Genomic DNA, 26,280 nt, shown 5'->3' with positions numbered 1-26,280 from the left:
ACTGTTTTATTCTTATCTTACCCCAAACAGTTCATGTTAATGTTCTTAGAAAAGTCAAATGTTCTTTTTTTCTTTAAAAAAATTTGTTTTTTTTTAATGTTTATGTATTTTTGAGTCAGAGAGAGAGGGAGACACAGAACCCGAAGCAGGCTCCAGGCTCTGAGCTGTCAGCACAGAGCCCGACGCGGGGCTCGAACTCATGGACCGTGAGATCATGACCTGAGCCGAAGTCGGACGCTCAACCGACTGCGCCACCCAGGCGCCCCTGTTCTTTTTTTCTTTATAACAGCTTTAATGAGACACAATTTACACTGCATAAAATTCACTCATTTAAACTATACAGTTCAGTGATTTTTGCTATATTCACAGAATGGTGAAACGACAGCCACTACCTAATTTTAGGACATTTTCATTGTCTCAAAAAGGAACACTGTGCCCATGAGCAGTCACTCCTCTCTAGTCCCCTCTCCCTCAACCCCTAGCAACTACTAATCTACTTTCTGTCTTTATGGATTTGCCAATTCTGGACATTTTGTGTAAATGAAGTCATACAGTATGCAGTCTTTTGATGTTAGACATCTTTTCATATGACTTAGGGTCATATACTTCTTTTATTGTTTGCTTATTTGACTTGAGAGAGAGAGAGAGGCAAAGAGAGAGGGGGACAGCGGATTCAAAGTGGGCTAGGGAGTGACAGCAGCAAACTCCCAAATCGTGAGATCATGACCCGAGCCAAATGGACGCTCAACCGTCTGAGCCACCTAGGCCACCCTAATGCCTTCTTTTCTTTTTTCTTTTTTTTTTTAATGTTTATTTATTTTTGAGAGACAGAGAGAGACAGCATGAGAGGGAGAGGGCAGAGAGAGAGAGGGAGACCCAAAATATGAAGCAGCCTCCAGGCACTGAGCTGGCAGCACAGAGCCCGATGCGGGGCTCCATCCCATGAGCCGTGAGATCATGACCTGAGCCGAAGTCGGATGCTCAACCGACTGAGCCACCCAGCTGCCCCTTCTTTTAATGTTTACTTATTTTTGAGAGAGAGAGAGAGAATGTGCATACGTGTATGTGCCTGTGGGGAGGGGGCAGAGACAGAGCGGACCGAGGATCCAAAGCAGGCTCTGCTCTGACAGCAGAGCGCCCAATGCAGGGCTTGACCTCACAAACTGTAAGACCATGAGCTGCTTACGATCATGACGCTTAACCGTGTGAGCCACCCAGGCGCCCCATATGTATGACTTCCTTTGAGAAATCCTTGGTCTTCAGGCAGCCCGTATTAAAATCCGTCGTTTTTTATCAATTCCCATTCCATCACCAATAAGATGTTCTAGAAAGGGCAGGATCTCCTCAGAGCCTGCTTCTGCTATAACTCTTTCTCAACCCGAGGCCTCGCTTTCCAGACAGTACTCATTCATTTCAAAGTGAGGAAAACAAATGACATGGCTGTCCCGTGCCCCCTTCCCCACCCTTGAGCCTCTCCGACTGCCTACCGGGATGGCAGCCCGGGGGTCCAGTCCATTCTCCACCACCGAGAGCATTTCCGCTCACACTGCAGCTCCCTCGGAGAATCACATGACACCTGCAGAGACAGACGGCGGCGGCCAGATGAGCAGGTTCCAGCTCACCACCCGCAGCCAATTCTCCCCCTCCCCCAGCAGGCAGCGGGTCAGCCCATCTTCCTCAAACTGCAATGCAAAGGCCTCTGAATTCAAAAGTAAAAGCCAAGAGTGGATTTTAAGGAAGGAAACAAGGGAAGAGAAGAAATCTGAGGGCTCGGATCTCAGGAGGTGGGGAATCCTATGTGCCATGGGTGGGTCCACCCTAATCAGGGCATGGAAAGGCCTCTGTATGCCACACCAAACGCTGGCACAAAAAACCAGGGAATGAAGGGCTGATTTGGATACAGAACTAAGGGTGCGAGGGGGATGCTGCCGCTGGAGGTGCCAAGAGCCCACATGGACCAGGAAGCAGGGGCTCACAATTCACATTCGGAGCCTCTGACTCCTGTGCCAGCCCGATGTCTGCCAGCTCGGCAGGGACAAGCACAACCGAAGGAAGTTTCCAAAGGGAGGGCCTCTTGCTACATAGCTGCTTCCCCTCCAGGCACGAGGGTCCAGCTGGAGCAGCACAGGGACACGCCTAAGGGAAACAACACGGGTTCGAATCTCGATTTGCCACTAACCACTTCGGCATGCTAGGTGGGGCACCACAGCAGACGTCTCAAATGGAGGTTATGAATGTGGAAAACGCCCAGCACAGGGCCTGACGGTACTAAGGATAAATGGTGTCTATTACCCTGGTTGGATGTGGCCAAGCCTTATAGGCAAAGGCCACTGTCTGAATGAGTCCGCTCAACTACCTGAAGTCAGTACACAGGTAAATCCGTCAGGGCACTGGCTCCCCCCACCCCCCGGGGGTGGCTTAGGTGGGGGGCGGGGGGGGCTCAACCTGAGCCTCGGGGGCGCTGTTGGCTCGCCTGGACCGCCCCGGCCACTTGGACGGACCAGGATTGGGCAGGCACATTCCCATCTAAACAGATCTCTAGTGACCACACTGCCGAGCATGGAGGGACACCAAAAAATAGGTCATCGCTGTCTCTGTTCTCAAAAACCGATGGCCCAAAGAAGTTATCAAATGGAGGCATGCTGAATGGATTTTGTACTGTTTACACACATTGCTTCATTCGTTCCTTGGAACCACCCTAGGCGAGCTCTTTTATTATCCAGATCTAACAGATATGAAATCAAAGCTGACCCAGGTCAAGGAACTTCCCAAGATCCCAGGGCTGATCAGTGGCGGGCTCTACCACCTTCGGCCAGGATGACATCCACCCTTCTGGAAGAGGCAGGTGTGAGCTAGGGCTAAGGGGTGGCTGGGGAGGGGGCAGGGGAGTCTTGGGAGGAGGGCTCTTCGGCTGGGGGCCCAGGTGGCGGGATGCAAGGGAGCATCGGGGTCGAGTCTGGCAGGAAAGGTTTACAGGCGAACAGCGAGGCATGGAGAACGGCAGGGTGGCCCTAAATGATGAAAGAGGCTCTGATTCAAGCCCTGGCCTCTGGATCCGGCACAGGGTGAACAGGACCCAGCGCCGACCTTCCTAAGTAAGGACATGCAAAGGGAGACAGGTGTGTGGAGGACGGCCCCCACGAAACCAGCTCTGGTCAGCGCACAACAGACTGACAGGAGGAACACTAGCCCCTGGCCACAGCCCATCAGACTGTCTCTCCCTCCACCACTTTCCCAGCTCCTACCCACTGGGAATCCTCAGGACCCTTTGCTGGAGACCAGCTCCATGCTCTGGCCACCAGGGCACCGGGAGAAGGGGACGTACTACAGAGTCGGTCCTGAAACCGTGCCTGATCCTAGAGGCTGGGTTTCTTCAAGGCTACCCTACGCAGCCCTGCAGGCCAAGTTCAGGCTCTCTGGCTTTGAGACCCTGGCATCCAATCCCCTTTGGCAATTCCGGAGGCCTGCCTTTCTAGACAGAGCCTCAAGCCCTAAATCTGCCCTTCCCTCAGCCGGCCTGAAGGCTTGGGCCTCAGCAATCTGAAGAAGAGGACCATTGAGGCCTCATCCACTAATTAACTGAATATAATATTCACTGGAGGGAGGGAGGCTTATCATTAAGTGGGTGCTCTGGCCAAGTCAGGGTCTGCTGAAAAAACAAAGTAAACTGACACTGAGGTCAGAGCAGGGCCAGACAAGAGACAACTGTGACCTAAAACAGTGTCAGGAACGTCACAAAAGGACAACAGTGCAGAGAAACCTAGAAGAATGGCCACTTGACAATTCACAAAACAGAACTGAGACGTGGGGGTCAGGCCAAAGTTCCGGGCACATCTTTCTTTGCAGGAAGCCAAAGCTCCCTACATAGGCCTGTCGGTTCTAGAACGCCTCAGGAAGGCAGGCAATGGCTCAGAGGCAGGACCACGACCATCTACGATGTGAGATCTCTGGGCTCTGGGTCTCCTGACTGCTAGGTCAGCACTCCAGCAGGCTCCTTGGGTGGGCCAGACCCCCATCTACCATGCTATGGGACCGGTTTCACTTTCTATCCTCAGAACTGTCTTCACTGACACCAAGAAGCAAACGAAAGAGGGGTGGGTCTTCAGGAGACCCAGAATAAAGAGAGCAAGTAGAGAGTTCAAACATCCCTGATACAGTTGAGCAGAAAAGGTGAGTGCCGTGTGGCGTTAGGAAACTCCTAAGCCACCCTTCGTCTACCTCTGCCCCTCTGTATCGGTTCACTCTGGCACAGGATCTCGCTCTCTATCCTCATTTAATTCTTAAAACAATCCTGTGAGAGAAGGATGATTATCCCTCATTCACAGAAGAGAAAACTGCGGCTCAGTAGAAACACGCCTCAGGTGAGGGACACATTTTCTCATTCCAAGCTCTGTGCCTTTCGCCAGTTCATCCTGTCCCAGGTCCTCGGTTCAAAGAGTTTCAGGCAAACTTATTATTCACAGACTCTTCAGAAGCTCCACCTTATCAAAGAAGGCCTAACACTGACAAGAAACAATCTTGCCCATCAGATCTGTGGCCCCACCTAGCTGACCACAGGTCCTTTCCATGGCAGCCAGGTTTCCGAGCTGTCCCTCCTCAAACGTTCCAACACACAGGAAGGAACCGTTGTGGCTGATTCTCTTCGTGATACTGCCTGGCCTTCTATAAACATCCAATTTCACTTCCTCCAGAGACTAAGGAAGAACGAAAAGAGGAGAAGGACTCAGATGAGACTTACATTAAAAGAAGAAATGGATAACCTGGCTTCACCACTTTCGAAACACTCCGTTCATCAGTAAACAGCAAGCTCTTCTGCTGAGAGACTTCCCCGCCATCCGCGACAGCCTCGTCTCTACGGCCTGACTCCGATCCTGCACCTGGCTATGCACGACAACAGGCCGGTGTTTAAGCCCTCCAGCTGCTGTACCAGGTGATGAGTCAGGGTTTTCAGCTGGAAACAAATGACAAAGTTATCTTCTGATTCAGAAAGACAGCTGATACTTCAGACATGTGAGTGCTGAGTAAACAGCACCTCCTTCTACCTGAAGAAAGTTGGATTTCTAGACAAGAGCCCTGTGGGGGGTGGGATGGGTGGGGGGGGGGGGGGGTAGGGCAACAAAGCAACTGAAGATCAGCCGGAGGGCAAGCAACTTCTAGCTCGTGATTCCCAGTCCAAAGGCTAGTGGGCGAGGCCAGAAATGTGAAGTCTAGGAACACTGGGTATCTTTCTTTCCTCCCTCCCTCCTTCCATCCAACAACACCCATCTCTCCCATATTCTTGTCCCAGATCCCTTAAGATTCTGGCAAGGACCAAACTCTGAGTGAATGAAAGCAGGACCTTTGCCTGACTCATTCACCATTGTATTTCTAATGCTTCAAACAGTGCACGGCACACAGTGGTGCTCAAAAAATACTTGCTGAATGAACAGATGAGTAAAATAAAAAGGCTCAGACCGTTGCAGACCGTAAGAGGTTGAGGTATACAACTTTTCAGCGGTGGGGTCACTGTGGAACTCCTTCCATTACCCCAAGCTGCCAACAGGCTGAAACCCTTCAGAGATCACACCTTAACGGAAGGGGATATTGAAGGTCAAAGGACATCCAATTCTCAAAGGCGTGAGACTATAAATGCAAGCAAAGACAATGGGTCTTCTTTGGGGTCCTTTACAATGGCTGTCAAATGGCCAATCCTTTGTGGAGTTTGGTCACCAGAACTTAGAGGGGAGGTGCACCCTCAAATCCCAGGAGATTATAAATGTTAACAATGGAGCCTGGGTGCCCTAAGAATGTCTAGCTACTCTGAGATAACTTGACTCTCTGTGTTCATGGGTAATCAAAATGGTCAAAACTCAATGATCCAGCACCTGCAAAAAGAGGAAGCAATTCAACAGCCTCCACGGAGGCCTCGGCGTCCCCAGGATCCACTCATCTCTACTCTTCACAACATGTAACGTCACCTCCGGCACATTCGGTAGCGGGACTAATCTACAACCAGTTCTGGCCAGGAGGAGCACTGGGTGAGGGTCCTTTCTAAGCGGCAGGGCAATACACATGGACATGATTCTGTGACCACAGCCAACCCCACACAGTGGAACCCCTTGAGTTTCTCCAGATCATCACCCAAAAGGAAGTGATAAGCTTCCACTGCCCCAGCTGAATGAGTAGCTATCCCTCACCTTCCAGGTATTTGGATGATACCTACCATTCCAGCAGCCAACGCGAGTAATGTAATATGGATGCCAGAAACACAATCCTTAAGGACAGCTACAGGGGACCTGACATCCAGGAAAAGCACTTGACCTACGGGAGAAGGATCTCTACTCCTCCACACTTACTTACCATCTGAGGCCCCGCATCAATTGAGGTGTTCGGCAAGTGCCTGGCTCTGAGAAAGCAGGTGGGGTTGGCAGGGGACTGCACTAGGTTCTCAGATCAAATGGGGACCACATCAAGGGAAGAATGGGCACAGAGTTGGGATGAAGAGTTGAAATGGGGATAGGAAGACGTCAGTCCAGCAAGATTGGGTAGGGGTGGTGGGAACTAGGGCAGCAAGAGTCGGGGGGTGGTTTAGCCAAGACTCAGGAATGAAGTGTCCTCAGGCTGGCTGGGGATGGAAAGAAAGTATGTGGTGGGCTTGGAAGTTAGGGGTTGAGTGGGTGAGGACAAGAAGATACATACAAGACTTGAGATAGGGCTGAGATCAGAGTTATCAAGAAGAGGGGGGTAAGCGCAATAGGGCATCTACTGTGGTGGTAGGTATTAAATGAGTGGGGGGAGGTGGGTGTTTTGGCTGAGCAGACCTTGGGGGGCTGAGCAGGGGGGCTGGGATAAGAAAGCTGAGCCTGAAAAGGGGTAAGCCAGAAAGACGGGGAGGGGGGAGGGGGGGGTTCGAGGAGGTTTGCGTGGAGCACTGGGATCGCCAAAGGGGTTGAGGGGTGAGAATGAGATGCGTTAGAGGGAGGCGGAGGGAAGTGGCTGTCCTAGGGGTTGGAAGTGGGCTACCGTGGGGTCGAGTGTGGCTGCACTTACGCAAGACCAGTGGTGAAGGGGTGAGGGTAAGGGCTGGGCTCGGGTCACGGCTGAAGAAGAGGAAGGGGACGGGTCAGCACTGGCTGTTTGGGCTGAAGGCTCGGGTCCGAGTGGGGTAGGGTGCGGGGCTCAGGCGGGGAAGGGAAAAGGCTCTGAAGCAGGACAGTTTCAAAGCAACCAAGGGTTTGCGATCACGGACAGGGCTGGTGACCCATCGCCCGTTCTCGTCTCGGCCCCGCCGTCCCTTCTCACCCTCCTCGCCCTCTGACCCCTAACTCACCAGAGGGAGCGGGGAGGGGGCGCGGGGCACTCCTGGCCAAGGCAGCCCCTAAGCCTCGGACCAGGCGCTGCGGCCTCCCGGCCAGCGACAACAGGAAACGGCGCTCGCGGCGCCTGACGCCATCACGTTGGTTCGGCGTCCGGCCCCGCCCCCGGACCGCGGAGCCAATCGCAGGGCCGGCCGAGCCTCGGGGCGGGGCCAGCGCTCAGGAAAGCCCAAGTTACCAGCCCCAGAGCAGGTGAGTGATCTGGGAGGCTGGGCACTCTGCGACCCGAGATGCGAGATGCGCACGAAGAGGCGAGGCCACCAGGCTAGCCCACCAGTGTCGGGCGGAACGTGTCCTACTGCCCGCCCCCAGCAGTGTCTGCGTCTCACTAGATCCCGGCCTCCTTCTGGGTTCATGACCTTGCCTGGGCACAGCACTATCTACCATGGAGGCTGTCTGTTGGCCTCCTGCCCGGAAGGTTCCCACTTGTAAAATCGGACCAATAACGTCTACCCTAGTTTTGCCTCCCTGAGGGCATCAGTGCAGTAGGTGCTTCCCGCCTGGTGGTTCTCAGGAAAAGCATACAGGTTTTGATCACCGCTATCACCAAGGGAGCACCTTTAGGTACCCGTCAGCCCCCAGGCATGAAGCTTAAGGTTCTGGTTATTCTCATCTAGCCAGGAAGTTGTTTGTTTCCTTTACTTGGTAGAGTTGCTATTTCTCTTTCACATGGACTCAGAACAAAAGGTCAAGAGTGTGTGTTGGTGGGGGTGGGGAGAGATGTCTTGTGCTTTGGACACTTCATACCTGCAGGCTTAGGTCAAATGGGATCTTAGGGCCTGAGTGTGGGGTGAGTACTGGGGTGGAGAGGTACTGCTACCTGCAGGTCCAGGGGGACTTTGGGGGTGTCTACAGGGCTGGTCTGGGAACGGGACAGGTCTTGGAAGAAAGCTCCACTGATCTGGGCCAGGCTCTCCATCAGCCTTTCTGGGAAGGGGAGAAGAAGGGGTCCCAGTGCCTGTTTCCATTTATAAAACCAGCTGTTGGAGATGTGGCACCTGAGTGTGTGCGGGCTGCCTCTTCAATAATTCTCTCTCTAGGAGCGAGAACCACCTCTCCTCGATTTTAGACTAGATGAATCTGAGTACATTTAGTATGGTTAACAGTTGAACAGAAAGTTAGAAATAAGGACACGGAGGGATGCCTGGGTGGCTCGGTCGGTTAAGTGTCTGACTTCGGCTCAGGTCACAATCTCACAGTTGTGAGTTCCAGCCCTGCATTGGGCTCTGCGCTGACCGTGCAGAGCCTGCTTGGGATTCTCTCTCTCTCTCTCTCTCTCTCTCTCTCTCTCTGCCCCTCCCTCGCTTGTGCTCTCCCTCTCAAAAGTGAATAAACATTAAAAATAAATAAATAAGGACACAGAAGCAAAGCATTATCTCAGCATTAAACAACTTGGAAAGTAAGGAATTTACTAGGAAATCCAGCTTCCTGGGCAAAAGGATAGTGTTTCTGGTTATAATTATAGCACATCAAGAGCATCAGTGTCTTGATACAAGCATGCCCTCCCCCAGATGGAGCCAGCAACACTGCTCAGTTCTTCCAATGAATTTTTGCGCAGCCGCTGTCTGCAAAAGCTGTGGGAACCCCGCATGGTAATCTCTTGTCTATCTTTTCAGGAGCCCCCGTCTCCTGGTCTTCTCTTACTTCTCAGGCCTCTCGGCCCCTCTGCAAAGTCTACGGGCTTGTCTTCCTCCCTCCATCTTACTCTGGCGCACGTTTCCACCATTCATGGGCCACGAGTCCACCGGGTAGTCTGAGGCCGGAAAAAAAAAAATCTCCCGTTACCCTGTAATTTGAGCAATAATAAAGGTACATGCAAAGTGCCATGGTGCCAGAGAAGAGGCCTGGAAGGTTATCCTGGCGGAAGCAACTTTTATCTGAGCCTTCCGGGTGGACACAGGAAAGGGCGATGCCGGCGAAGAGACTGGTAGAGAAAGGGCTGGTGGGTAGGAATGCAGACTGAGCTCAGGGGAGGGTGCACGGAGAGGTGGAGAGGAAGCTAGGAAGTAAGGCCAGAGTAAGGGGAGGGGGATTAGAATGGAAGGGGGAGATAAAGACAGATTGGGCAATGGGGAAAGGGAGGAGGCACAGACACAGCTGGAGGCCAGTGCAGGAAGGGCTCAGACGCTCACAAAGGCACTGGTCTGTCAGATTTCAAGCACTACGCATAGTCATTCAAAGCCAGGCAGGAGAACTGCAGGCATCTGAATTTCTCGGGGGTCTAAGGTGTAGATTCCTGAACCCCGCCCCTGCCCTGGAGAGTCACTCTGGGATGAGGTCCAAGAATTTAGCCTTGACCCAAACCTTTTCTGTCTCTTGCCCTACCACCCGTGGATCTGAAGGGTGAGAAAATGTGAGAATCTCTCTTTAACCTGGGAGCTGAAGGGCAAGGGATTTAACAGGTGTGGAAAATAGAGGCTCCTATTTGCCAGATAGGAATTTTGATTTATCCTTAGCGACCACCCTGAAGGTAAGCACCATTGTTATCCCCATGGCATAGATGATAAAACAGGCTTAAGAGAGGTTAAGGAACTTGGGGGCCCGAGGCCATACAACTCATAATTACTACAGGTGGGATCCTCACCCAGCTCTGATTCTAGCTGGAGAACTAGCATAATTCAGTGGCCGAGCAAGTGGGCTTTGGAGCCAGGAATGCTAGGTTTGAATACCGGCTCTACCCCATACCGTTTTCTAGGCCTTCCCTAAGACAGCGCGGGGCCCAGCACAACCCAGCAAGTGTGGGCCTGAGACCACTGCCACAGTCAGTGGTTTTCATAGGCCCCTCGAGATGGCACCGGAGATAGAAACTTCTAAGTTTGGTTGGTGGTTAGAAAAGAGAAGTAAATCACAACACTCTGAGGCCCCTTCGCCTCAGGCAGAGGGGCCAGAGTGTGTGACTTCCGGGAAGTTCCCCAAACTATCTGAGCCTCAGTTCCTCATCTGTAAATTGGGGAAAATATCAGTTGCCGTGAGGATTAAGTAAGATAATGACCCGCAGCAGCTTCTTGCCTCGACCATTCCCACCCTCCTGGGCCAGCTCACCAGTCCTCGGTCCTCCTTACCTCTCGCTGGATCTTTGGGTGCTTATCTCCACCTATCTTGTGTTTCTAGCTCTTAATTCTTCCATTTAAAAGATTTTTTTTAATTTTTTTTTTTTGAAAGAGAGAGAAGGAGAGACAGAATCCCAAGCAGGCTCTGCACTGTCAACACAAAGCCCGATGCGGGACTCGAACCCACGAACCGTGAAATCGTGACCTGAGCTGATGTCAGATGCTCAACCGACTGAGCCACCCAGGTGCTCTGATTCATCCATTTTAGACACTGTGGACTTCCTGGCAACACAGGCAAGGAGTTAGGTCTTTAACACCCCCCACCCATTCCATTCTTGGGGTTATTTTTGTCACTCTTGCCCCACGAGTGATAGTGGTTGCAGAATTGTGACTAGGTAAGTATTGTTCACCGCAGAGCTTACCTCATGTAGTCCGATGGCACTCGTTTCTGTCCCCTGACCCCCCGGGGTTTAATTTCTTCTCCTTCTCTTTCTGTGCTGCCCGCCACGATCACTCCTCCACTCCGCTCCAGTGCTCTGGCATGACACTTAGTGCCATTTCCCTCGGCTACCTCCTTGACCTGTCATACGCTGCTGTCCTGGAACCTTCCTTCGCTGCTTCCTGGGCTGGGCTTTTCCTGGCTCCCTCCTCTTCTTGCTTTCTTTACCCTCTCTCTTGATCTACAGTTAAGAATCCCTTTCTAATATTAAAAAATAGAATGGTCTTTGGACCTGCTCGTGATCGTAGGTATCCTTTCGATATCTATTAATTGGGACAAAAAATACAGAAAGACCAAAAGTTACTATGAAGGCACTCCTGCTCTTAAGTGAATTTGTGTTTTACTCACAATAGCATCTATGAACGTGTGAAAGCCTGTTCAAAGTTTAGGCTTAGGGTTAGTTCAATCTAGCCTCAATGTCCGGTCTTCCATTTGTCACCTCACCCCCTCAACTTGCCGTGAGACAGCCCCTCTCTTGACTTTCTATTCAGTTCCTGTGCCCTAGCAGAGACTTAAGTACTGGTTTAAGGCCCACCTTGCAGGTGCACGTGGCCATGGCTGGCCAATCAGGGTCTCCTCCTACCAGATACAGGGTCCAAGCAGACCAATCAGAGGCTTTTTGAAGACTGGCTTTCCTTTATGAGGCTTGCTCAACCTCAGTGGAGAGTTGGAGTTACTAACGACTATCTTTGCAGTCTTGGGGCATGCATCCTGAAGCCTGAAGCCATCATGGAGGAAAGCACAACTGAGGGACAGTTGGGGAGAGAATGACGTTTGAGCGCTAGATGCGGCCAGCTTTAAGATCTTAGGCTTCCCGGTTATGTGAGCCGATACACTGTATGACATTTTTGGTTTAAGCATATTTTAGTTGGATTTCTTTCACTTGGAGCATAAAGAGCGGCGACTGATATATTGTCTTTGTGAACTTGGGCAGGTTATACAAGCGGTGTGTACAGACTTGGACCGTGACAACGCAGCTCCCACTAGGTCCCCTATGGCTGCCCTGTTATCAGCCTGAGCCTGAGACAGCTTGACATGGAATAGTCCGTTTTAGGGTCTGGAGGAAACGACTTACCATGAGTCACTGCCCTAAAATATACTTTCTACCCACATGCCCGGTGCCTGGAATTCTGTGGTGATGGTGGCATTCCTTAGCGTCAACCATGGCTCTCTTCAAGCGGTTCTCCTCTGGAGTGTGAAGGCTGCGATATTTAACTTGTAGAAGTCCTTTCTTCTGGAGGTCCCTCTGGGAGGCAGTGGATCCAGGATGCGGTGTAGACAGACCTAGGTACACATCTCAGTTCCCAATGGCACAGTCCCTTTGCAGCTTTGGGGGCAAACACATAGCACTGTGTGCTGACCTTTAGGAGGTCAGTCTGTATTACATAAGGAATCCTATGCAGAGAGTGAAGAAATGGTCTCAGATTCACCCCGTAATATCCCCGAGTCAGCCCTGAGGGCAGGGTCTGGCACTAGGCGTTGGGAAGAGGAAGGAGATGTGATTCTTGTCTTGTCAGGGCTCCTGACCTCATAAGAACTGCGGTTGAGTCTTCACATGGACGGACGCTATCTTTCACTCCACGCCATTCGTAGGAGACGCCTAGAAGAGCAGGGCCACCGTGTTGTAGCCTCTAACCCAGGACTCTGTCACATTCTGGGAGAGAGAATTATGGGCCCTCCCCGCATCCCCGCTCCTGCTGTGTCTCCTCGTGGCCACAGTGTACTTTCCCATCCCCTGGCTTGGGGCTTGGGGCTGGTTCCGTGCTTAGGCTCGAAGAGGCTCGAAGAGGCTCCGTGCTTAGGCTCGAAGAGAGCAAGAGTGCTTGCTCTCTTACGCTTCTCTTGGGTAGCCGCTGCCTCTTCAGCCTGGGTCCCGGCAGCAACACAGGGAGACAAGACCAGCAGTGAGAAGCTGCGCCGATCCAGCCAGCAGGGCATTAAAGTACAGCGGTAACGGCCAACCTGTGAGAATCGGTTTCCCAGCCTCCTGAGTTTTGAGGATGGTTTGTTAGTTAGCACTGTTGTGGCAAAAGATAACAGATACTCCCTCTGTTATCAGGTCACGTACAGGTTCAGCTGCTGCAGTAGAGACCCAACACAACAGTGGGTTAAGTGAATTTTTTTTAATTCTTTTTTTTTAATCCTTTTTTTTTGGGGGGGGGAGTGCAGGTGGGGGAAGGGCAGAGAGAGTGGGGCAGAGGATCCAAAGCGGGCTCTGCGCTGACAGGCTGACAGCACAGAACCCGACGTGGGACTCAAACTCACGAACCGCGAGATCGTGACCTGAGCTGAAGTTGGATGCTTAACCGACTGAGCCACCCAGGCGCCCTTTAATTCTTTTTGTTTTTAAATGTGTATTTCTTTTTGAGACAGAGACAGAGATTGAGTGGGGGAAGGGCAGAGAGAGAGGGAGACACAGAGTCCGAAGCGGGCTCCAGGCTCTGAGCCGTCAGCACAGAGCCCGATGTGGGGCTTGAACCCACAAACGGTGAGATCCTGACCTGAGCTGAAGTCGGACACCTAACCGACTGAGCCATCCAGGCGCCCCAACAGTGGGTTAAATTAAAAAACAGCTTCTTGGGGGCACCCGGGTGGCTCAGTCGGTCAGGTGTCTGACTTTGGCTCAGGTCATGATCTTGCCGTTCATGGGTTCGAGCCCTGTGTCGGGCTGTGTGCGGACGGCTCAGAGCCTGGAGCCTGCTTCACATTCTGTGTCTCCCTCTCTCTCTGCCCCTCCCCTGCTCATGCTCGGTCTCTGTCTCTCAAAAATAAGTCAACATTGAAAAGAAATGTTTTTAAGAAGCAGCTTCTTGATCTCTCATATGATAATCCGGTTAAGTACTGGATCTGGGGCTGGTTCGGTGGCTCTTATGTCAGGGAGCCAGGCTCCTGCTGTTTTCCTGCTCTACCACCCTGGGGTGTATGTAGCCCTCATCCAGATGAGGCCTTTGTACTGTTGAAATCTTCATTTCCTCCACAGTGTGGCGCCAGACCGCTCTCTGCCGCTGCCCTGGAACACATGCAGCCTAAGCACCATTCCTGCCTCTGCTTCGGGCCTCAGGACTTTTCTTCTTCTTGAATGAGTGTGCTCCCGCCCCCCAGCTGGTGCTCCACGCCATCCCCCAGGTCTCAACAACATACCCCCACCAGGACCACAGGAGCCAGAGCTGGTCGTGCCTGGTGCTCCTCAGGACTGAGAGGCCCTGACCTCCGTGGGGGCAGGAGCCGGCCAGCATGACCAGTCGGGACTCCCAGGTTAAGAATCCAGTGGAGCCTCCTGGTCATCCTCAATCTGCTCTGCCCTTCGTCTCCCGCCCGCAGATCCCTGCTGACCTCCAGCCCTGAAGACACCGGGGAACCTCTGCTTCCCCCACCTCCCCGTCCGCCTTGTCCTACTTCAGTAGTTTGGTGAGCATAAAAAGGCCTGTCAAAGTGGTCCCTCTGTTTGGGGGATGGGCTCAGGAGGGGTGGGCATGTGGGTTCGGAGGGTGACAGATTCTTTCTCCAAATGCTCGCCAGGCTCCTCCGAGCCCTCTTCTTGATTCAACCTTGCTTGGCCTGTGAAGACTTGAACAAACACGGGCATGGTTGCTGGCAGCTCGTGGCCGCATCCCTAGTAGGACCCTAGCCTCCCTTAAAGTGCCTGCCTGCAAAACTCCCGGCTGTCTAAAGGGTTGGCTGCTTAGTCCAGCCGACGCCTGAAGATCGGGCCCCTGTCTCCCAGCTTCTGTGAGAGGGCAGCAGCTTAACTTTGAGAAGTGTCAGCAAAGCCAGATGGGTCTCCTATGGGCCAGCGTCCCTTCCTGCTTTTTGTCATCTTTCACTTCTGATTATAGAGCCCCCACTCATTCCCTTCCCTAGTCCCTCATTCTCCCTGTGAAATACCCCATCACCTCTGTAATAATCCCAGTTGGGTGCCTGCTCACGATGAACCCTTTCCCCTACGGCACTGCAATACTATGTTACCGACTGAACTCTGTCTGGATTACTTTAAGTAGTGTCTGCTTTTGTTTATTTTCATCAGGGGAGGTGTGCAGGATCAGCCTTTTAATTTTTTTTTTTTTTAATATTTATTTTTGAGAGAGAGGCAGGGTGCAAGCAGGGGGGTGGGGGAGGGGCAGAGAGCGAGGAAGACACAGACTCCAAAGCGGGCTCCAGGCTCCGAGCTGTCAGCACAGAGCCCGACGTGGGGCTCAAACCCAAGAACCGTGAGATCATGACCTGAGCCGAAGTCGGTCGCTCAACTGACCGAACCAGCCAGGTGCCCCAACAGCCTTTGAAATTAAATTATTTTCAGGATCAGCTTTTTAAGTAAGCATCCCAGGGATGTTTGCGCATAGAGGTCCAAAGGCTAGATTTTGAGAAATCATGTTTCCCTGTGGAGATCTTTTCTCTGGCAGCCCTTTTGAACGGGGGCTATGTTTTCTCAGATACCGCATTGCCAATAGTCCATCCAGCTTTAATTCCAGTGAGAACGTTCCAGAGATGAAACTAAGAATCAACTCCAGGTGCTTCTCCAGTCACCTCTGGGGATGAGTGTATGTCGTCAGCATCCAGCGCCTCACCTGCTGCCCAGCTAGAATGACACCTTTCAGGGTTTCTGACTTAGAAACACGACCACCAGGTTACTCCATGTGGACACCACCCCCCTTTTATAAAGCCTTTGAACACCCACCCGTCAGGAGGGGTTTGCTGGATAATGTTGGTTGGCTCTTGACACCCATTTCTAGCCCCTTCTTTGCAGGTCCTGGACACCCACGAACCATAGTTCACGGATTCCCTCGACAGCAGAATTCTGCCAATAAAGCGTACCTGTGTGAAATTCGGAAGGCGGGAAGGAGGCGGAAGCCATGCTTTTCTCCTCTGCAGCAGCAGACATGCAGGCTGAATGTTGGAGTCCATACTCCCCACCAGTCAGGCTTGGGGCCATGGGGCTGTAGTGACCCCAGCAGTGGCTTCCCGAAGTTTCCTGAGTGGCAGCAGCAACTTTGAATCTATGGAAAGCAACTGTGGTAAAGTAACCTGAGAGCTAGTGGTGCGATTCCCCCCTGGCCCTGACCTTCACCACCGCGAGCCCCACCAGTGGTGAGCACCAATTGCTTGTATGACCTTTGCGTGTGTGTGTGTGTGTGTGTGTGTGTGTGTGTGTGTGTGTTTGAAATATCTAGAATGGTTTGTTTTCCTGGCTATGGTAGTTTTAAAATATGTTCACAAAACTGAGGGTTGATGGGGGATGGGAGGGAGGGGAGGGTGGGTGATGGGTATCGAGGAGGGCACCTTTTGGGATGAGCACTGGGTGTTGTATGGAAACCAATTTGACAATAAATTTCATATATTGAAAAAAAATAAAGATCTACTGAATGAGTGCTGGAAAAAAATAAAAAATAAAATAAAATATGTTCACAAATTCTTTGACTCTTCTCTCTTTATTTTTATTTTTTTTTTAACGTTTATTTATTTTTGAGACAGAGACAGAGCATGAACGGGGGAGGGGCAGAGAGGGACACACAGAATCCGAAGCAGGCTCCAGGCTCTGAGCCATCAGCCCAGAGCCTGACGCAGGGCTCGAACTCATGGACCGCGAGATCGTGACCTGAGTTGAAGCCAGACGCTTAACCAACTGAGCCACCCAGGCACCCCGACTCTTCTCTCTTTAAAAGGTGGGGTCTAAATTCCTACCCCTTGAATGTGAACTGGATTTAGTGACTAAGTCACTGCTAAATGCTGCTCTGTGCCGTCTGAGGTGAGGTCATAGGAAGGATACCTTCTGTCATTTCTTTCTGTCTCTCTTTCTCAGATCACTCACTCTGGAGGTACCCAGCCATCATGCCGTGAGGACATTCAGTCAAACAGCATGTGGGCAGGCTCATATGGCAAGGATCTGAGGCCTCCCTCCAACCCCCTTGACAGCCATGTTAAGTGAGTGAACCACCTTGGAAGTGGACCCTTCCGACTCAGTCAAGCCTTCAGATGACTGCAGCCCTGTGGTATCTTGAGAATCTCACCAAAGACCCAGAGGCAGAAGTGCCCAAGCTATTCCTGAAATTTTGACTCAAAACTTTTGAGGAATGGGGCGCCTGGGTGGCTCAGTTGGTTGAGCGTCTGACTTTGGCTCAGGTCATGGTCTCACCATTCATGGCTTCGGGCCCCGCATTGGGCTCTGTGCTGACAGCTCAGAGCCTGGAGCCTGCTTCAGATCCTAGTCTCCCTCTCTGCCCCTCCCCTGCTTGTACTCTCTCTCTTGTTCTCTCTTCAAAATAAACATTAAAAAAGACGTTTTTTGAGGAATAAATGCTTATTGTTGTTTAAAAAAAATTTTTTTAAATGTTTATTTTGGAGAGAGCAAGAGACAGAGACATAGAGTGCGAGTGGAGGAGTGGCAGAGAGGGTCATAATCTCGTGGTTCATGGGTTCGAGCCCCGCATCGGGCTCTGTGCTGACAGCTCAGAGCCTGGAGCCTGCTTCACATTCTGTGTCTCCCTCTCTCTCTGCCCGCATGCTCTCTCTTTCTCTCAAAAATAAACATTAAAAAAATTAAAAGAAATATGGCAGGGTAGCATTTGAGACTAGTAAGTATTGTGCAAATTTGAGGTAGTGTTATAGAAACAACATTTTCTAGGCTTCACTTTATGAACCACATTTGCGCTCATGGAAATATTCTAAAACAGGAGAATGGAGTTGCCTGGAATCCCGGCCCACACTTCGGGAAGCCCAACTAGGCACAGATGGGTCTTCTTGGTTTCTCGTCAGCTCTGTCTCTGTGTCCACCTCTCTTATTCAAAAAGTCACCACCAGCCCCTGCTCCACCCAGCTCATTAAGGAGTTTGAGCTGGCATGAGGAGTTTCTGCCCTTGTGACCTAAGAGTGACTAAAGGGCCTGGTACTGCGCCTGGCTCAAAGCAGGTGCTCAACAAACAGTAGCTGCCACCATCCTCATCGTTCTAATTATTGATTCTTTGATGGCAACCATGGCTTAGACGTCTCTGTACCCCTGCACCCTGCAGCAGGGCAGTATAACCGTCAGCAGGCTTTGGAGCTAACAGGCCTGGATTAAACCCCTACCTGGCAGTTTTGGATTTGCGGCTTTGGGCACCTGAACAGGTTACCTACATCCTTTAAGCCCTGTCCCCTTATCTGCCAGATGGGGATAATAAAGTATGTTTTCACGGACTGTTGGGCGAAATTAAGACTGCAACACGCCCAACCCAGGCCTTGACACCAAGTAAGCAAATAGTGAACTAGCTGCTGCTGCTGCTTCCGATTACTGTTACTCTCTAGTCTTGTGCTTTCAACGCAGTTATTTGTTGGCTCACTGAAGTCACCACACAGAGACAGACACTTGGTGGCCATTCTCACTAAAACGCTGGGGGAACGGGAGCAGGCACCAGAACAGGTGTCCTTGCCCAGCAGCAGCAAACTAATAGAGCAGAAGAGGCACTGATGGGCCAATCACTCCGCTTGGAACCGTTCCTACCAACCCTGCCAAACCTGCTGGGCTGTGCCCCAGTCCTACTGTCCCCTCGGGGGACTCTGTTGGTGGCCAGCGGTTGGTGCCATATTCCATCACCTATCGCTAAGCCACCAGCATTTATTTGGAGGCATCTAAAGAGATTGTCAGGGGCGCCTGGGTGGCTCAGTCGGTTAAGCATCCGACTCTTGATTTCAGCTCAGGCTGTGATCTCACGGTCGTAAGATCGAGTCCCTCGCATCGGGTTCCACACTGAGCACGGAGCCCGCTTGGGGCTCTTTCTCTCCCTCTCTCTCTGCCCCTCCCCCCTTGCGCTCTTTCAAAATAAACAGACATTAAGAAAAGAGATTATCAAACCTTGTTCATTCAGGATTTCTTTTATTCACTACTGTATTTTGACTCTGACGTCCTTTTTCTAAAATCTGTCATTCATTTACTCAGAAAGTATAGATGACTTCATTATTTTTAATGTTTATCTATTTTTGAGAGACAGTGTGTGAGCTGGGGGGAGGCACAGAGAGAAAGGGAGACAGAGGATCTGAAGTGGGCTCTGTGCTGACAGCAGAGAGCCCAATGCAGGGCTCAAACTCCCACACCATGAGGTCATGACCTGAGCCAAAGTCGGATGCTCAACGGACTGAGCCACCCAGGCACCCCGACTCCTCCCAACATCCCAAATGTGACTGGTTAACGCCCTCCTCTGCAGAAGTGGAGGGATGTTTGCGTCTTCTGCACGTTGTGCTGCATTATCTCTTGCAATCGTGCGGCCCTGATCCGAGCTGGGTAGGAAAGCAGTGGTAGGTGTGGTGCTGGGCTGAACTGGAGAGAGCCCAGCCGCACGCATCCGACCCTCAGTGGGGTCGGCAGAGGCTAGTGTGGTACAGGTGACCAGTAAGTGCCCCCACCAATAAGTTTTCTGAAATAAAGGCCTGAGCAGGGCAGTCCTGGGTAATTACTGCTCTCACACATTCTTTACTCTAAGCCTCCAGCATCTCCCTGCCAGCTCTCTGAGGGTGGGGACTTTTTTTTTTTTTGTAAAGAAAACAAACAAAAAAACCCAATGGGAACTATCTACTAGCTTGTAAGGTTGAGGAACACCCTACTTCCAACAACACATTTTGTGTCTGAGTTTGAGCTCTTGGGAAGAAAGACAGGCCTCAGCCCGACAGTGGAGGTAGGCTCAGCGATCCAAATTTTCTGGCAACCCCAAAGACCTTACGGAGGGGCCAGAAAGAGATGATCCTCTACGGGCAGGGGGTCAAGCGCGTTGTGAATAACTGGTATTTGGTGAGCCAGGGGAGAGAGCACCAGAATAAGCTGTTAATTCACTTAATAGTCTAAGCCCCTTGAAGATACGTTTTCCAGTTTCCAGAGACTGACTGTATCGGGGAAGCGAGGGAAAGATGCCCCATTCACCCTACTTGGCCCGTACTGTGTCTTGTGGAAATACTGGCTACCACGAGGGACTCTGGCTTCAGTCCTGCTTCTCTGGCCTGTGGCCCCTGTTGTCTGTAGATAAATATTTAACTGTTTACGTTTTAGTTCCTTACCACGTGGCTAGAATTGGTTATGGATCTATACGTTTCAATATGAGAAAAACAAGTCTTTTATAAGCAATGCTGAGAAGCCAGTATCGGAAAGTAAACTTTGTAGGTGGCCTGAGGCAGGACGGCGTTCACTCTGTGACAACCTCACATAGTGTCTCACTCTCGTCACCCAGCTCTTCAGTAGTGGAATCTGTGGCCTGAGCCTTCTCTGCTCTGGCTTTGCCAGGCTCCCTGGGAAAAGGAGAAGAATGCCAAGGCTTTGACTCTCGAAAGGAACAATTCAACTCTTCATAATTTCCTCATTTTAGAGAAAATCTTCCCCAATCACGTACCCTAGTTCCATGTGGAAAATCTCATCTTCATCAGAAGAATCCTTGTCATGCAGCTTCTGTGCCATGTTTTTCTTGCGTGTGGCATTGAGAGGTCTGTACATGTCCCTAAGCCAAAGTGGCCGCCTTCTCCAGAAAAAGCCCTCCTAGAAAACAGAAAGGACAATGTTAGGTCTGTTTCCCCTGCCTTCTCCAGCCACGGTACTTTATCCTCCTCAGATTTACCTGACTGTCACTTTCCTTTGAGCATCTCTTACGCAGCAGAGATCCAAAGAAGCCCCTTGAAGGAAACACACACACAGACAATTAGTGATTCGTACCATTTTCCATGCCTCTCACAATGTATTTCTCCGGTGTTATTAGCAAGCAAAATCAACACAGACCTGGGATCTCAGGAATAATTCCATACATGCTGGGCTTTCAGAATTTTCCTGTGTCTGTCCATAATGGCCCCACAGTGTCCCTGGGAGACCTTTGTATGTAACTTGACATGAAGTATAGGCAGGATTTTCACCCTGCTCACCTTCTGGCCCTTGGCCAAGTGCCCTTGTGCAGTCAACAAACTGGGTGACCACACGGCAGAAGCACCTAACTCTCTCTAGAAGCATTTTACATCAGTCCCCGCCAGGCTTAGCCTCCCAGGCATCATTTGCTGGCGGGTGGGGAGGTGTTTCTATTTTCCTAGCTGCTTTACCTTACGAGATGAATCGCACCGAGTGAATGCCTGAGTCCAACCAGCAGTTATCTAGCTCACTGACTTTCACACTGCAGGCAGATGAGGGAGTGAGTCGTGAAATCACCTTAAAACACACGGCTAGCGCTAAAACACAAAATACTCTTTTTGAATACAAACGGAATAGGGGGTACCTGGGTGGCTCAGTCAGGTGAGCAGCCCAAGTCTTGATTTTGCCTCAAGTGATGATCTCACAGATTGTGACATTGAGCCCTGTGTCCGGCTCTGTGCTGATAGTGTAGAACCTGCTTGGGATTCTCTCTCTCTCTCTCTGCTCCACCCCCCCCCCCCCAAATAACTAATAAACTTAAAAAAAACAGAACAGAAAGAATCAGAGTGTATGATAAGTTTGTTTTAGAAGGTACTTATATCTATACGGTATGTGTGCACTGAGTTGTGACATAAAATGCAGTTCACAGCCCAGGAACAGTGTAGTCAGAGACGTGTCCAACTGGAAAGGAACCATCGTCTTTCTGGTTCTAGTGGTACTAGTGATACAACCGTCCGGCAAGACATCTTCCTTTTCTCCTTCTCCATCTCATTATTATAAAAGGAAGAGATAAATGATTATCTAAGGTCTCTCCCAGTTCAAATTCTATTGGGTCTGGATAAAGGGAATGGAGAGCGGGGCCTCGAAAACCAGAAGGAGGAAGAAGGAAGTTTCCCCCCCACTTTATAGGAGGGACTCATGTATTCCACCTTCCATCATGCTTGAAGACTAGCCCCTTCACCCCACGACTTTTGGCCCTCCCTATCCCTTCTCCAGAGCCTCTGAGAAGGTCTGTGGCCAGGCCTGATGCCCACCGCCAGCAGGAACGGGTCTGAACATTTCCACCCCCGTCCCCCCACGATCTTTCTTTAAAGGTCTAGTGAGCAGGTGCTCTGTGCCAGTCCCATTCTAACTCGGGTTTGGCTGGGCAGCTAACTTTGCTGGATCCAGGCAAAGCATTAGGCCAAATATGTATTCTTTCTGCCTTTGGTGATTTCCTGGCTGTAAAAGAAGGGGATTGAAATAGAGGAGTTTGAAAATCTAGTTCGAAAATTCTACCTTAACGATTGCCAGACTAATATTTACCTTGAGCTTCCTTCTTTACCTTCCTTGGCTGCTGCTCTATGAGAATGAATCTGTTTTGGAAGAAAACATGATCACAGTTACCCATCACAATAACCACTCCCTCCAAATCTTTATTCATTCCTTGGCATTTTAGGTCTTATCTACCCAGTGAGATGATAACTTTTCCTAGGACAGGAATTTGTTTAACAGTCCTTTGACTCTTCAATAACACCTAACTTGTGTGCAGCTGGTAATACATTTTACTGACTGTCTCAGATAACGGTCAACAGACAATTCCTAATAAAAATTCTTGGGAGGAGGAAAAGAAAAGTGTCTACCAGAAACCTAAACAGCAGCACTGTTTTAAAGTCAAGGACAAGAGTAGGATGTCTGTTATCACTGCTGCTATTCATTGGTGTTGAGGAGGTCCTAACTGATGCACTGGGAAAAAATGGACTCGTGGAAAGGAAGAACTAAGACGTAGTTGCATACGAAATTACAGACAAACTAAAAGGCCCAAGAGAATCAACTAAAATTTTATTGGAAGAAATATGAGAATTCAGTAAGATGGCTAGATATAAAATCAAGAGATCAACATGTAAACCTCAATGACTTTCCTATGTTCCATAAATAATCAAAAAACGGAAGAATTATCCCATTTACAATTATCAATAAAAAGGCATAAAGTACCTAGGAATAAACTTAGCAAAGAATGGGTAAGACCGATGAGATGAAAACACTAAAGCTCTTCTGAAGGACATCAAGAAGAAACGAATACATGATGTGAGACACTATTTTCCTAGAATAGTGTAAAGATGTCAGTTCCCTTCAAATTGACCTACAAATTCAAGGCAATCCCATTCAAATCCCAAGACAGTTTTTTAAACAAAAACTGGCCAGCTGACATTTGGTAGAGAAAATGTGCAAGCATAGCTACAAAATGTGTGAAAAAGAAGATCACAGAGCAGACATTAAAATACGTTCTTACAGAGCAACTGCAGTTAAGTATGTAGCGTGATACTGATACAGGAAAAGAAAACCAGATTGATAGAATAGAGTCCAGATAAAAGTAGTATTTTAGATCCATGAAGAAAGAATGAACCATTCAATAAAAGATTTTAAAGTAACTGGATCTTTACGTAAGGGAAAAAAGTTAGATCCCCTACCTCGACCGTACCAAAACACCAAACAGATTCCATACAGATTAAAAATAAATAAATCACAACAAATATTATAAGAGTACAGAAGAAAATATCAGAGACTATTTTTATACCATGAGGCGAAAAGGCCTTGTTAACAAGACCCATGTCCCATAAGCCATGAGGCAGATATGGTGACGGACTGTCCACACCCTCCTGTTCATCGTAGTCCTTGCCCCCTTGATCCCCTGGATTGTTCGTCCTCTTCCTGTTGATTTAGAAAACTCTCTTCGTATGAAATATATTAATCCTTTCAAGGGCTTTCACTGAATTTCAATGTTTCAAGTATTTGTCAGTGTTTTTATCGTGAAGGAGATGGAACAGTGGGATAGGAGCACAGGCTGACTGCAGGCACAGCTGGGTTCTGCTTTGGGTTTTGCCACAGGGGCCTTAAGCTGATCCCCTTCTATGTATGAAAGAAGGATGGTGATATCATCCTCACAGGACTGTGGGGATTAAATCAGATGTCTGGTTTATTCCAAGCATAAATCAGACAAGACGATCAAATCTATCAAATGTTTCTGCATGTGGCATCAGGTCACAAAGCTTTTTCTCACCACAAGATTATAAAAGTATTGATTCTATTTTCTTCTCATACTTTGATGGGTTCTTGTTTCTCTTTTTTTACATTTCCTGAAATATGTTTTTTTAAGGTGAGAAATAGGGATCTGTTGTTATTTTCCTCCCAAATAATTAAGCAGTTGTTCTATTACCATTTATTTATTTTCTTCCACTGATTTGAATACTAAAAGGTAACATTTCAATGTTTATTTATTTTTGAGAGTGACAGAGAGAGAGAGTAAGAGTGAGAGAGGGGCAAAGAGAGAGAGACACACACACACAGAATCCAGAGCAGGCTCCAGGTTCTGAGCTGTCAGCACAGAGCCCAACACAGGGCTCGAACTCCTGAACCATGAAATTGTGACCTGAGCCAAAGTAGGACGCTTAACCAACTGAGCCACCCGGGCGCCTCTAAAAGGTAACATTTCAAAAGTCCTAGTCACCCACGGATCTGTCTATTGCTGGACTCTGTAGGCTACTTCACATAAATATTCGGTTGCATTATTCCTCATTGTGAAATTGACACAATGCCTCATCTCTTCCTTTGAACATCATTATTGTCCACTACAGGAAAAAACCCGCATGGTCTCTGTCCTCAAAAAGTGTATCATCTAAGTAGGGAGAGGAAATAATGAAACCACATAAAAAAATATACACACAAGGTTAAACCACATAGGAATTTAAAACGGCAATAGGAGTTTATAGAACTTCCCCAAAAGCAAAAGGCTGCAGGCCACCTCAAGATGCAGAGTACTGACTGGACAATGGCCAATGATTTCTCTTCCCAGAGGTCATGGTAAGTTGACCCCACGCTAGTTCCTAGGCTCTTAGGCTGAGAAATCAGACTCTGATCTCATCAAGAGAGAACGCACTTCTTTCTACATGGAGGCAATATCACCTTACCAATGTCACAGGATTGATCAAAATCAGAATGTCAGGTCATGACTTGACAATAAGGAAAACATCCGTTCCATAGATAGGGCATCTGTGTCTACATGATTGGGCATTACCTCCTGTGGAGACAGGCCTCGGTGGCACACTGAAGTATAATCAGGAGGCTATTTGGTGAGAAGAGAAGTGGAAGAAAAGTAATGAGCTGAATCCAGTGTTTAATGGAAAGGACTGAGGTAGCCAGATCCATCCATCTGCCCCGCGGGCACAGCCCGGCTGGTGGGCCTGACTCTCATCTGCTGCCTGAGGTGCCATCTCTACTCTTAGGCAAGGCTAGGTGGGCACTGCCCATGTTGGTCTCTTCCTCACCATTTCTATGCTTTTACTACTGACCAACCCTCCAGAAGACAGACATGTTTCTCCTTAGCAGTTAATACATCCAGTCAGGTTTTACTCAAGTCTGATAGACCAGGAAGCCTTACATATCTCTGCTCGGATCCATGACCTTGATATTTCTCTCTTGAGGAGCTGCCTTTTAACAAACTGTTTAGCATATTTTTGTTATCAGGGGAGGGGAATGCGTCACTGTAGACCCTAAGAAATGGTGACAATCTCACAGAAGGACTAGGTCCAGGAGTATTACAGTATTCGGGGAAGGCTTTGTGAAGAAAGATGAACTCGAGTTGGCTTTTGAAGGCTCATGGGACTTCCACCAGCAGAGTGAAATAAAGGAATTTCAAGTGGGCAAAGTCACCAACAAAAGTAGGAATGGGCATGGTCTGACTAGGGGATGGTGAGGGGCTGCTTTGGCTGAAATGGAGGGTTGCCATGACAGATGGCAATATATATATATATATATATATATATATATATATATATATACACACACACACACATATATATATAAAATAAGCATAGGTATATTTGAATAAATATATTGAATATATATTCAATTCATACATAATTGAATAAAGGGTAAACAGGCAAGCTCCAGGAATAGGCAACTGTAATTATGACAAGCTTTGAGTAGCCTGATGCAGGATTTTAGCTGCAGGGTTTTAACTGAACCTGTTTACACAATGCCTTGCGAAGTGGAGGAGAGAGCTGTGGGTACATCTAATTAATCAACAAGATGACACTTTTATCTCTAAGCCATGCCCTTTCTTCCAAGATGACTGATAGCTCCATGGAGCTGAAGACTATTTCTCTCTCATCATTGTAGCCAACGAGGAAAGAAATCAGTGGTAGTAGGAGGCTGCCTGGCGAGTGCATCGAATCGACATCATTTTTTTGAGTTGAAGAAATTTTACTATCATGTCAACTGTGGCCTTCTTAGACCTAATGTCTCAGAACAAGCTAATGGCTTGTTATCTTGGTTACAATCCACAGATGTCTCCCGGCAGTGGGGTTCCTTTTAAAATCCCTGGAATATACTTTGCAATAAAAGGACAAAGCATATCTCAGTCCTCCAGACTGAAGAGGGATATCAAGTCGTGATAGGTGGGAAAGTGGCTTTGATTTTCAGTTTGTGGGTTCTGAATCTATTATAAAGAAGGAATATAGTCTGGGAATCGGAATTAATTGTCCTCCTTAC

At 49.3% G+C, this 26,280-nt stretch overlaps 2 protein-coding genes across 22 annotated transcripts in view; both read right to left on the bottom strand.

Moving 5' to 3' along the window:
- The window catches only part of LOC125158401 (pleckstrin homology domain-containing family M member 1-like), a 115,326-nt gene extending 107,886 nt beyond the window's left edge, over positions 1–7,440 (bottom strand). For all 14 annotated transcript variants that reach the window (XR_007149402.1, XR_007149399.1, XR_007149400.1 and 11 more), the window contains exons 1-3: positions 7,310–7,440; positions 4,739–4,951; positions 1,488–1,576 (exon numbers count right to left, since the gene is read on the bottom strand). Coding sequence is in view for 10 of the 14 variants with exons in the window: in XM_047845381.1 (XP_047701337.1) it covers positions 1,488–1,535 (48 nt within the window). In the remaining 4 variants the exon portion in view is untranslated. The remainder of the gene's footprint in view (positions 1–1,487; positions 1,577–4,738; positions 4,952–7,309) is intronic.
- An 11,293-nt stretch (positions 7,441–18,733) lies between these two features.
- Positions 18,734–26,280, bottom strand: part of LOC125158394 (RAD52 motif-containing protein 1-like) — a 58,930-nt gene continuing 51,383 nt past the window's right edge. For all 8 annotated transcript variants that reach the window (XM_047845337.1, XM_047845341.1, XM_047845338.1 and 5 more), the window contains 4 exons: positions 22,057–22,106; positions 20,474–20,528; positions 20,252–20,394; positions 18,734–20,150 (listed from right to left, as the gene is read on the bottom strand). In XM_047845337.1, coding sequence (XP_047701293.1) covers positions 20,048–20,150; positions 20,252–20,394; positions 20,474–20,528; positions 22,057–22,106 — 351 coding nt within the window. In that variant the 3' untranslated portion in view covers positions 18,734–20,047. The remainder of the gene's footprint in view (positions 20,151–20,251; positions 20,395–20,473; positions 20,529–22,056; positions 22,107–26,280) is intronic.

The sequence above is a fragment of the Prionailurus viverrinus genome, unplaced genomic scaffold, assembly GCF_022837055.1.
Source record: "Prionailurus viverrinus isolate Anna unplaced genomic scaffold, UM_Priviv_1.0 scaffold_35, whole genome shotgun sequence".
NCBI lineage: Eukaryota > Metazoa > Chordata > Mammalia > Carnivora > Felidae > Prionailurus > Prionailurus viverrinus.
The sequence above is the reverse complement of the archived record's forward strand: the minus strand, read 5'-3'. Positions and strand labels throughout refer to the sequence as shown.